The sequence below is a fragment of the Barbatula barbatula genome, assembly GCF_947034865.1.
Source record: "Barbatula barbatula genome assembly, chromosome: 9".
Classification (NCBI taxonomy): domain Eukaryota; kingdom Metazoa; phylum Chordata; class Actinopteri; order Cypriniformes; family Nemacheilidae; genus Barbatula; species Barbatula barbatula.
In genome coordinates this window covers 18,795,415-18,807,946 of record NC_136772.1, presented here as the reverse complement: position 1 = coordinate 18,807,946, position 12,532 = coordinate 18,795,415, and the positions used below count along the sequence as shown (strand labels likewise).

The following is a 12,532-nucleotide window of genomic DNA, read 5'->3' as shown; positions in this document are numbered from 1 at the left end:
TTACACTTTACAGTAATTAGTCACAGTCAAATTTAAATAAGATGAATAAATGCTGTAGAAGAATTATTCATTGTTAGTTTATGTTAATATTATTATAACTATTTTTACATTTAGACAAATTAATCAGATCAACTTTTTTTATCAATAATCAAAGCTAAATACAGGAATCCCACAGGCAAAAAAAATTAAGCAAGATCATAGACATTAACGGGATGCTCCACCCAAAAATGTATACATTTCTTTGTTCGGTTGAACAACCAACAGTTTTAAAGCACCATTGACTGCCATAAGAAACATTTTAATGGTAGTCAAAGGTGTCCCATAACTGTTTGTTTTCCTACATTCCTCAAAATATCTTCTTTTGTTTACAACAGAACAAAACAAAATACAAAAAAGGGGCCCTACTTATTATAGTCAATGGTGCCTCAGAATTGTTGGTTGCTAACATCATTCCAAAAATATTTCTTTGTTTTCAACCGAACAAAGAAATGTATACATGTTTGGAACAACTATAGGGTGAGTAATTCATGCCAGAATTCTTTTTGGGTGGAGTATCCGTTTAATAAAAACATCTTCACATCAAAGAAAATTATGTTTTTCTAAGAAATAGTAAATATAATGGAGGAGAAGACACTATGGCTAGTTGTCACACTCTTTGCTCCAGTGCATAGGCTGTGTATTGAAAATAGTTTTCTTTATAGTGTATCTTTGCTATAAAACCATGTAAGCTGCAACAACTGGACCTGCTATTAAGTAGCTGTTTGTGAACTGTTGAATGGCTTCAAAGCAAAATGTAAACAGTTAAACAATTATAAAGTACAAATTTATTTATAAATATAAAGAATTGCATACAAAATATCAACAAAATGTTTTGTTGATATTTAACAGTGATAATATGCTTCCAAATTATTATATACTTTTGTCACTTTGGATAAAATTGTCTGCTAAATAATTAAATATAAATGTGAGTTGTAGATTTAATAGAGGGAACTATGTTCCACTGATAGTAGAGCTAGAAGCAGTGGAAATATTAGGCAACACAGTGCTACAAAAAAAGTAATTCACAGATAAGTCAAGCTCAAATGTGCCCCCCTTCCCTTGACTATGGCATCACTAAGCACATTTATAGAGTCAGATCTGGAAGATTTCACAGTGGTGGCATTAAACGTCCTTTGTGCTGATCCCTATAATGGCTATCAGAGGATCAGTGGGCTTGGAAGTTTGTGTAATGTGATTTTTACGCTCCATTTTCAGACCAAGACAAATGAACTTTTGCTATTGCACAGCACTGAGACTACAGAGCCTCGGTTTCCCCTGGGGGTTGTGTTTTTAACGTAAGGAATCAATCACCTGGGCCTTGCGCTCGCCAATTCATTGGGTGTTTTTTCATCCTGTCAGAAGTGCCCAGGTTAGATTCTGGAAAGTAACAAGAGTAGATCTGTGGAAAAATATTCATTTATATATGAATATTTGAATATATTAGATGGAATACGTGATTGTCATATGTTACTGCCACATTTGTACAATAAATGGAATTGTGCCTTTTTGACACACAGGAGAAGAAATGTTGTGGTAAATAGTATCTTGAATCATTCAAGATCTTTGACAGAAGACAGGAATGGAATGTGTGTGTTTGATTTGTGTATTGTACTCCACCAGGAGTTGAGAAATGCTCACAGTGAAGAGATCATGGGAATACGAAGAGAAGAGGAAATGGAGATGTCAGATGAAGACTTGGAGGAAAACCCTTGCAAGAAGATCAGAATGGAGGACACAGGTAGTGTTCAGCTCAGCTGATAATTAGGATCAATTAGAACATTGAGGACAGCGATAGACCAAGACAAGAAAATTAATCTGTATTTTTTAGTAATGGTTAAAGATGTAAAGAGAAATAATCAATGTAATCCTGTGATTCTGAGAGATTGTCCTTCTTATTAAACTTGGAAATTTGAGTTTTGAATAAACCTGGAACTATGGCACATTTTAATATATTTATTAGTCTTTTATGGACTTATGTGATAGTGTTGAACGGTCCTCAGAATAGAACGTTTGGGGCGGGTGATGGAGAGCACTTATAGCGTAGGGAGCTGTTTGGAAAAGTAACCTGACACAATGTATCCTCAATGAGAGAGGCAAATAAAGTCTGCACAGTCCCATAGAACCATCATGGATGTGCAGCCCCCTTTTACAACCTTTATTTACTTTGCTTCAAAGTTTTGTTTAATCAGTCAGGCCACAAGTTGTCCATCAGTACAATGTAATTTTATTTCAATTTAGTTTTATTTTTTATTTAAAAAAAAGTAGTCTTAAGTTTATAAATGGAGTTTTGTTTTGTGGTGCTAATAAGCGATGTGTATATCAAATGTTTCATGAATGTACATTAGTTATACTTACTGTAAACAAATAGTCTAGTAGATAAGATTGTAATTCATTTCTGTGGTGACAAATACATTTAATCCAAAACTGGTAAGGTGACCTTAATGTAGTGAATAAATGATAATTATGCAATATTCCTTGTTTAAAAAAATTATTAAGTATTTAATAAAATGACCTCCCCATTAAGTATTTTGTAAGGTTTACTTCAAACTGAGGTATTACATCCTTCAGATAACCTTGAGTTAGACATCATTTCAACATGAATGATTATGCCTTTACTCCGGTGTGTATCCCACAGCAAATGTGATTATGAATGATATTGCGGAGAACAGCAGAGGAAAATGTCAGGGGAGTCTAGGCTCAGCGATATTTCATGACCTGTCACAGCACACTAGCTTTGGCTCAATAAAACAAGTATTTTCAATGGCAGGCAGGAATATCTAACAGTTGAGATTCTCTGTTGACACAGCAGAGACTCAGAGCAGCGACCAAGTTGTTAAGAAAACTTCACCATCAATTTCAGCTAGAAACCCAAACACTTGCTTACTGTAAAGCCTTCTAGAATGAATGTCACATATATATTATTCAGCCAGACGGCATATTTTTAGAGCTTGTCTTCAATGCTGCATGTTAGAATAAAGATGCCGCAGCATGTTATAAACCCTGCTGGAAATAACATTAAAGAGCACTGAAGGTGGCTAGGTTGGTTAAACAGTTTCCCACCAGTTGAGCTAAGGTGGTCTTATTCTCAGCAGATAGACAACAATTATCTACCTACAGTACTGGTGGGACAGACATGCAATTAGGAAACCATTTGAAGAAAAATATTTGTACACGTACTGTAAGCCACACTATTGAACATTATTATCATCATTATAAGATATCATATGTATAAAACTTTTCAAAAATGCTCTTAAGATGATCTTAAACTTTTATTTAACCCTTGTGTGACCCTTTAGCAATGTATAATAAATCAACCTCAGACATTTATATTAATGCAGGGTAAACATGTTTCTTTTAAACCCTTATGATTTTTGATTGACATTAAAGGTAAACAAATATATATATATATATATATATATATATATATATATATATATATATATATATATATATATAATACAATATTAACCTTTGATGCTGTCTATGTTGCGTTTAGTTGGGATGAAGTAAAAATATTTTCACATAGTTAAAAAAATATGACCTCACAACCTTTGAAGGGTCTTTGAATTTCTTGAAAAGTAACACAGCCAGAGAAAAATTACACGGTTCTTAGAATTTTTACACAATACTACTGTTTTGTGGCATTATATATTTGTCCCCAAACTAATTCTGAATAAATGATGCTAGACCTTTTCTCTGAAGTAATCTTCCAAACTCATGTCCTGTCTCTTTTCCTCCCTGTGTGAGAGTAGTCCTGTCTGCACAGTCGTGTGCTCTGCGGGAAGAAAACGACAGTCTGCGCTGGCAGCTGGACGCCTACAGGAATGAGGTGGAGTTGCTGAAGAAGGAGCAGGGAAAGACTTACCGCACAGAGGAGGACCACACCCAAGAGCAGCAACTGCACTTCCTGCAGCAGACCATGCAGAACATGCAGCAGGTAATACACACATCATGATGCAGGTTCTTTAATTTCACTAAGCATTTTATAGCAACACACATTCACTGGATACAAATTATTTGATCTTTCCTGCTTTCTTGTTTATGACTGTGAAGCTCACTTCCTTCAAATCTCATTCCTGGAGGGCCAGTGTCCAGCAGAGTTTAGCTCCAACCACACATGTTTGGAAGTTCCTAGTAAGCTTGAAGATCTTGAATAACCGAATCAGGTGTGTGTAGTTTGGATTGCAGCTAAACTGTGAAGAGCTGTGGCCCTCCAGCAACTGACTTTGACACCCCTGACATGCTGTCCATGCAGCTGAATTGTAATAAAACAATGCTGCTACTACATAGAAATGTATAATGCATTGCTCCTGATCTTTTTTAAACAAGCTTCTGCCAAAACATGCCATTAAATCCATTACATTGAATTCTAGAGAACCCCCAATGTCAGGGGGGTACATTTACTAAATGTAAATGTAAGACCTAGGGTGGCCATTATATTGTACGATGACATAATTATCAGTCCTTTAAGTGCCACATGAGTCAACAATAACATGTAAGAGTCTAGACTTTGCTGAAGTTTTTCATTGCTGAAAAATTTCTTTATGACTATTATTTACTCTTAAGCAGGTCTTGTTTTTATTAAGACTTTTTTATACTTAAATCAAAGCTTAAGACTATTCAAAAGAGAATTTACGTAGTGAGGACTGTGCTCTGTATTGACTAACTATATGTCGCCAAAGTTTAAGTTAACTTTATAGTCATTCCGGCATATATGAAGACATACAATGGAATGAAATGTTTAGTCTCAGATGACCACAGTACTGCATATTTAAACATAGCAAACGGTAACTTAAACATTGGGTCAGTGTAAACACACATATACGTCGACACAATATCTGATGAAACATTTTGTATCCAATGACTGCACACATCTGTGGTTAATAATAATGAGAGATCAATCATAAAATTTTAATGGGTCTGAGATAAAAGACAAGCAACATGCATTCTAACATACTTGAAGGATCGATCAGCCATCTGCAACATTAACACACTCCCTCACACCTCCATGAGATGATGACAATGTTTTTCTTGAAGAATGATGTAATAGTGCAGCCATTGGCTGACATTCTCTCTCTGTCTGTCTTCAACTTTCATTCCTGTTCTTATTTTACATTCTGCAGCTGCTTTAAGGGCTTTTGTGTACACGATCAATACTAATGTAAGAATGATTGTCCTTTTTGGGGGAGGAGAAAGTGATATTTAGCTTTATAGAGAGTGCAGCAGTCTGTCATTATTTATTTTACTTAATAAAAAATGTTGTTTAATGGGAACGATCTCAAACTCATTTGTTAAATATTAGCATTCATATATTGTTGAAATTATGTTTTAACAATGTTCCACTGGTGTTATAATTATTCCACTTGCTTGGTACACAAAATGTATGTCTATGCTAATGTAATGGTATCTTCTGCTTTCAATACCTTTTTAATCACAAACATTTACCACATAAACAAACATTTGAATAATATATGCTGGTTAAATACTGTATGTCTCTGTCTCATACAGCTCTGTTACCTTTATGCAAGTGTTTTGCTCTATTTGCCGATAAGTAATGTTTATGTGGTGTGGATACACCACACACTTATTGTTCTAACCATCTGCTTGCCGTCGCTCATGATGCTGTTGGTCTCCACAGCAACTGCTGCGGCTTCAAGAAGATCTGAAAGGGAAGGAGTTAGAGCTGGAGCAGGCCAGGGATGAGCAGCATTACCTGGAGGGAGAGGTCCTCAGCCTCAGGGAAAAGGTTGGTTTATCATTTGAGTTTTTATATTATGCATACAGCAATAATGCTATCTGAAGATATAAACAGTAATTGTTGAGATGCAGTTATTAGATAGCAGCTTTGAAACAGTAGTCTCAGGGTGCTTATTAAAGTTAAACAGTCAAGCAGCCTTTAATACAAAAATATGTGTTTATTATTATTAATATTTGGATCAACTCTATTGTGTATGACATAATACTATTTTTTATATATTCATTTTTAAAGTAGTAGACACATAAGATTATTGTTCTGTGGATGTTAGAGATATTTTATGGTATCATACACATTGACAAAGAAGTTTACTGTGACAGCATTAAAAATTGTTTATTTACAATTAAAAACTACTAATCTACATAACACTATCATTAATATAACTGCCAGGAAATCATTTTTTACCAGCAGCTTTAAACTAAATATATTATTTTGTAAAACAATTGTATTATTTGGTAAAGAAATACAGGAGATACTGCAATTGCTTCCTGAAACTGTTTAAATGATCCATACAAATGAACACAATCTGACTTTTATTTGACAATGCATTTTGGTTGTAAGCTATGCAGGCAATACAATGTGACAAAATGATATATTTTGTCACACACCACCACTGATTGAAGAAACAGAGATCATTACTGGAAAACTGATGTACCGTCATGCTCTTTCAAAGTAATTCAGCTAGGTTAGCTTCATTGCTATTTTTAGTTAGTTACCCCAACATGGGTTTGCAGAGGGGCAGAAAGCAAAATGTAAGCCATTAAAAGTAATGTTTACTTCAGTCACAACCTACTGTGTCTTTGCTGTGTCTGATCTCTCATGTGTGAGGGTGAAGCCCTTCAGCCTGAGGTCATTTACTGTCCACACTCCCCTATGCATGCACTGAGAAATGCAGCAAAAACTCATTGTAGACACACACACCTGCGAGCAGACAAACATAAACACCAGCACACAAACAAAAACAGGACAGTTTCTCCTCTTAAGATAAATATGTTTTATTAAAATAGGCCAGATACATTTTCTGCAGGAGGGTACAAGTGCAGGGTTCTCACACACTATATTACAGAATGTAAAGATTAATTAGGCTACACAACACCTGTACATGGGGAAACATATGCAACCACGATATGCCCCGTCACAACCTTGTTTTCATTCATGTCAATATCTGTAGAGTTGTTATTATTTGCAGCACATTACAGTGTGGCAGTGTATTTGTCCGAGCACAGGGAATAATCACCAGACTTGTTTACTCCATTTTTCTAACAGCGTACATTGGTTTGCATAAATGTTATTTGACTGTGATGATAGGAACATCAATAGTTGTGAAAGTCCTGTGGAGTCCATGGCGTATTATTCTCTGGACCAAACAGCTAGCAGATGGAGCAAATGTGCATTTTCAGAACCACATAGGACCTGTTTCAAAAATAACTTCTGACCCTGTAGAGACACCCTGTGTGTGATGTATGGAAACCCCATGAAAGTGCATCATAGTTGTCTTTACCTTCATTTTTCATGAGCTTCCATAAAAATTTTATTATTTATGCGGTACACTAAGTGCCATGTTAACCCAAGGCCAGCCAGAATTTTCCTAGAGGTAACAATGTCTGCAAAGTTCCTTCGCAGCAGGTGTTGTGAAACAGGATTTGGCCCGCCAGTGAGTATTTATTTTCTTTCTTGGCAGCTTTTGAACGCCATGGAATCGGTTGATTTAACAAACCACAACTCTGAAGGCCATGAAAAGGTAAGCAACGCTGATTAGGTGTTATGTCCAGCATCCATTAAGCCACTGATGTTCACTAGTTAGTTAGATTAGTCTAAAATAGCAGCACAATTCAGAAGCTAATATTGCATAATCCTGTTTTTCTCTTAATTTTTCCTCACACCATGAGCTTTCTGGCAGGAGGTAATTTTGGCCATCTGATCTGTATGTGGATGTCGAGCACAACCTCCTTTGTTTTTTTGCCTGAGGTCAGCAGCATCGTCAGAATTAAACATGTTTTTAAGGGATAGCACTTCCAACCTGGAATTTTATTTCAAGTGCAATTTTACATTCATATTGACATTTTGTTGTATCGTTTATAAACAGCTCTTATTAACTGCTATTTTTCTATTTAAAAAAATGGAACGATTATTTAAATAAATTCTGAATCTGAACATTTTTGGCTGTTTTTTATACAACAAATGCTTTGCTATCCAGCGCATACTTTTAATAACGTGTCAGTTCCCTCCACCAGGAGGGAACTAGACGTTGTATCGAGACATAATGGGGTTTGAACTTGAGAACCTATCATCTCTGATCATACTTTTAAAAGGCCAATGAACTTGCCAAATGACATGTGCATGCTAGTCTCCGCCCAGTACATACTGGTATAAAGAACCAAGGGGTGCAAAGAAGAGGTGAAGAGTCCACCGGGGAGAGGTCACAGGTTCACCAACAGGGGAATAGTAGAGTTAGGAAACGTCAGACAAGATGACCCGGGGGGGGCCCTACGTATAGAGCACTAGGTTGGGTATAGGGGTTCACCTTCGGAGGGATAAGTCTACCATTACTCGGCTTGGTATACGAGCCGCACCGCCTCCTTCTTGTTTACAAAACACTTTATAATCTTGCTTCTTCTTACTTGTTAGAGCTACTTCATAACTACACTCTGACTCGTACTTTAAGATTATCTTTGAGTACTCATACTCTTTGAGTTCGCACGTCTTTTGGGTCTAGATGCCTCTCCACACCTTTGGAACTTGTTACTCCAAGACGTCCGGGAATGTGAACATTTTTCCACTTTTAGATCTCGTCTTACCTTACCTGTTTAGGCAGGCTTTTCGATGATTATACCACTTGAAAAAGGGGCATTTATGGCTTTAACGATTGTGTTTTGATTGACTTATTTTATTGTTTGCTTTTGTATGCTGCGAGATAGGCATGATGCACCGTTGAGGGTTTCCCTGCTGAGAAAAACACCCAGGTAGATAGGAAGCTCTTTTTGAAAGAAGTTGTGCGCCGGCGCCCAGAGAAAGTGGGGCGGGGCAGGACCCGTTCCGGTGCAACTTGACATCGATGTAGTAGCCAGAGTCATGCCCCGTCAGGGCAGCTTCACTGTCTACTTCCTGGCGGGTTGCAGACGGAGGGAAGTTGCTCTCATCCACGGTGCTCTACGTCCACGGGGAACCCTGAGGGCTTGTCGGGGCGGGACTGCTGGGAAGCAGCAGGGCAAGATGTGTTTTATGGCCTCCGTTTGCTTCTTCACTGCCGAAAGCTGCTGAGAGAAGTTCTCAACGGTATCCCCAAACAGCCCCCCTTGGAAAATGACCACATCAAGAAAGCATACATTCTCTTTGTCGCTCATCTGCGCAAGGTTCAACCAGAGGTGCCTCTCTTGGACCACAAGTGGGGACATCTTATGACCCAGCACCGCGTGCCGTCACCTTAGTTGCCCAGAGAGCGAAGTTGGTGGTAGTGCAGAGTTCCTGCATGCCGGCTGGGTCATTTCTTCTCTTTTCCAGTTGTTTCAGCACCTTTGCTTGGTGGACCTGCATGATAGCCATGGCGTGGAAGGCGGAGGCCTTGGAAGGGAGCCTTGGTCGACCCTCCCAGGTGGCGGCAGTCTGCGGATATAGATGCACCGCGAGATAAGTTTGGTGAGCGTGGCGGGCAATGGATGGTCCGCAGGGTTGAAGCTGGCAGAATAACATCCATGGGAGTCCCCATATCACCAACTCCGCTCGGTGCTGATGAAGTTGAGGCTGTACCTAGAAAGAACTCAGCCAGCCGTGATCGCAAAACCTTGATCAACATGTGCTCAGAGTGCGGACATGTCGTATCTACAAACGCTGCTGCAGCATGATGGCGACCCAAGCATGCAGGATCGTAGGATGAACCGGTCGCATGAACATGCCATTCAGCAAGGTCATTGGCCTTTTAAAAGTATGATCAGAGACGATAGGTTCTCAAGTTCAAACCCCATTCTGTCTCGACAGACAGAAAGGGAACTATCTGTTTCCTGTTTTTCATTAAAATATTCAGTGTGTCATTTTGGTTTAGACTCTTTAAGATTTAATTTTGTTTCTTCTTTACATTCAGTGTGAGACAAATATTTGATGAATACTTTATGCTGGTATTTTATTTTACATTATACAATTTATATTTTAGCTACAGCTGACAGTACTGCCACTGAGAGAGTGATTATAGATTTATGACAATGTTCTTCATAATCATCAGATGAATAACAATAGAAAGTAAACTCTATAAATAAAAAATATTAATTATTTTAAAGTCTATTTACCCTACAGCATAACATTAACTGTACCAGGCACTGACTTTTGTTAAACAGCACTCTATTGTTTTATAAAAAATTATTAAAAATAGATAAAAAACAAAAACTTGCTGAAGGAATGCACTTATTGCTTTAATTTAATTTATCTGTAAATGGGTGAAGCAGTTTAATAGATGGACCCATAATATTTGATGTGAGCCCAGGTTAATTTCTCACATTGCATTAAGAAAAGCACACAGGTGCCCAATAATGAAAATGCACTTGGTATGCAAAACATCAACACATTTTGATCACCTAAGGTCACCTAACGAGAAATTTTCTTATACAGTATACAGTAATGCATACAGTATATGCATTAGACATATGCTTAATGGTACAATGCCTCAATTGTAACTTTATGTAGTGTTTTTCTTTGGTATGTATGCATACAGGTAGTAAACGGGACAGCAGCACACTACAACCATCGAGAGAAGAATAATGATGCAGCCATTTGGGGTCCCTTGAGATCAGAAAAAGAGGCGCTTCTGCTTGGTAATTATTTCGACTCTGCTTGATCTATAAAACACTGTGAGCTTGCATTAAGGAGGGTTGAACAGACAGGGATGCAGGTGCAGGTGTGGTCATTAATGTTGAGATTTTTGAATTCATCATAGTAACTCGAATCTTTTATCAATCTACTATTTTGTTTTAATTAATTATGTGACTCTTAGCAGTCGAGGTATCATCCCAGTGGATGACACATACATTTTTGTGATATGGGTGAATCATTGAATTGCTCACTCAACTAAGAATTGCCATTACCAAACGTATTACCAAATTTAATTCAAAAGTGTTCTCCCACAAATGACGATAAAGCACATCTATCATTTTCCCTGTCCATTTTGTCAACTAAAATAATATTTTAATGTTGCTTCAAAAATTAACTGAAATAAGTAGTAAACACAATAAATATATAAATAAACAAAAACTAAAATAAAACTATAAATTAATTAATCTTATATAGCAACATAAAAAATACATTATAAAATGACAAAAGCATATTCCAAATTGCTAAAACATGAATAAAAGCTTATTTAAAATATTAATAAAACGAAATAAAACTAAGATCAAAATCAAAGTAATTTAACCTTAAGTATTAGGAAAGGTGATGGTTTCAGTTTCCTGGGAACACAAATATTAATGTATGGCTTGAATACACTGTAAGTTGCTTTGGATAAAGGTGTCTATCAAATACATTCATGTAAATGTGCCTTTTCTCCTCTTAGCGAGAACAAAATTGACCAACTTGCTTACGAAGTAAATAGAGTGGCAAACATTAATCTCTTGACTACTTGGTTTACAAATGAGATGCCTTGTTCATTTACAAATGAGATGTGCCAGTTCATTGTCATTTAAACAAATAAATGCTGTTTCTTTGAGCTTTAGCTTGTCTTTTACCAAAGAAAAATCCACTAAAACAAAAATTAAACGTAAAGCTGGAGCCGAGCAGTGTTGGGGAAGCTACTTTGAAATTATAGTTTAATAAGTTACAAGCTACTCATTAATAAAAGTAATTAAGATACATCTACCCATCTGAAAAAGTAGTAAGCTACACTAAAAGTGACTATAAAAAAGTAGCTAGCTTCTTTAAAACTACTTTTTTATTTTTTACAATCTTACATTATACAAACAGAGGAGTGTAATGTTTATTATAGAAAACTGTACAGTATATCTCCTAGATACAGTAACCTCTTTTAATTTAGTAAATATGAAAGTATACTACAACATTTATAAAGCTTTGAATTTTCTACAGCTAGATACTACAGAATACTGTAGTATATGTTATTTGACAGCTGTAATATACTACATTTTACTATAGTAAATATGGGCCCTATTTTCACAATCTAAGCGCATGGTTTAAAGCACACATTGCAAGTGCACTCAGGGCATGTCCGAATCCATTTTTGCTAATAATGCTGGGCGCATGGTCTAAAGGGGTTGTCCCGATTCTCTTAATGAGTAATGGGTGTATTCCGGCGTAACATGCAATGAACCAATCAGAGTGTCATCTTCAATTCCCTTAAAGAGCCAGTTGTGCTCGTGCCATGGCGGATTCGCTATTTACACTTCTCCCGAAGGGAAACGCGTCCGCTCGTGCAAGAGGTTAAAACGTGCAAGAAGACCATGTGCAGGACAAGCTGGATTTTTATCTTTATGTCCACAATAATATTGTAACATTTTTATAAATATTTGGCATTATTGTGTGCTTCTGCGAGTCCCTCTGTGTGTAGTAAGCAGAATGTACGAGCGCTGTGCACCCGTCTATAGGCGCATATTCCTAACGCGCTCTTTAAATAACTAAAAAAATGTTGTTAGCTTCGTGGCATGGTTGCACATCGGGCTACCCGGGTTCGATTCCCGTCTCGTGGTCCTTTCCCGAACCCACCCCTTCCCCACTCTCTCTCTCTCTCTCTCTCTCTCTCTCTCT

General features: G+C 37.1%; 1 protein-coding gene across 1 annotated transcript in view; it reads left to right on the top strand.

Moving 5' to 3' along the window:
• Nucleotides 1–12,532, top strand: part of enox1 (ecto-NOX disulfide-thiol exchanger 1) — a 71,708-nt gene that overhangs the window by 56,226 nt on the left and 2,950 nt on the right. The window contains exons 9-13 of the mRNA XM_079463625.1: nt 1,660–1,777; nt 3,792–3,976; nt 5,678–5,785; nt 7,476–7,535; nt 10,497–10,596. Of these exons, the coding sequence (XP_079319751.1) occupies nt 1,660–1,777; nt 3,792–3,976; nt 5,678–5,785; nt 7,476–7,535; nt 10,497–10,596 (571 nt within the window). The remainder of the gene's footprint in view (nt 1–1,659; nt 1,778–3,791; nt 3,977–5,677; nt 5,786–7,475; nt 7,536–10,496; nt 10,597–12,532) is intronic.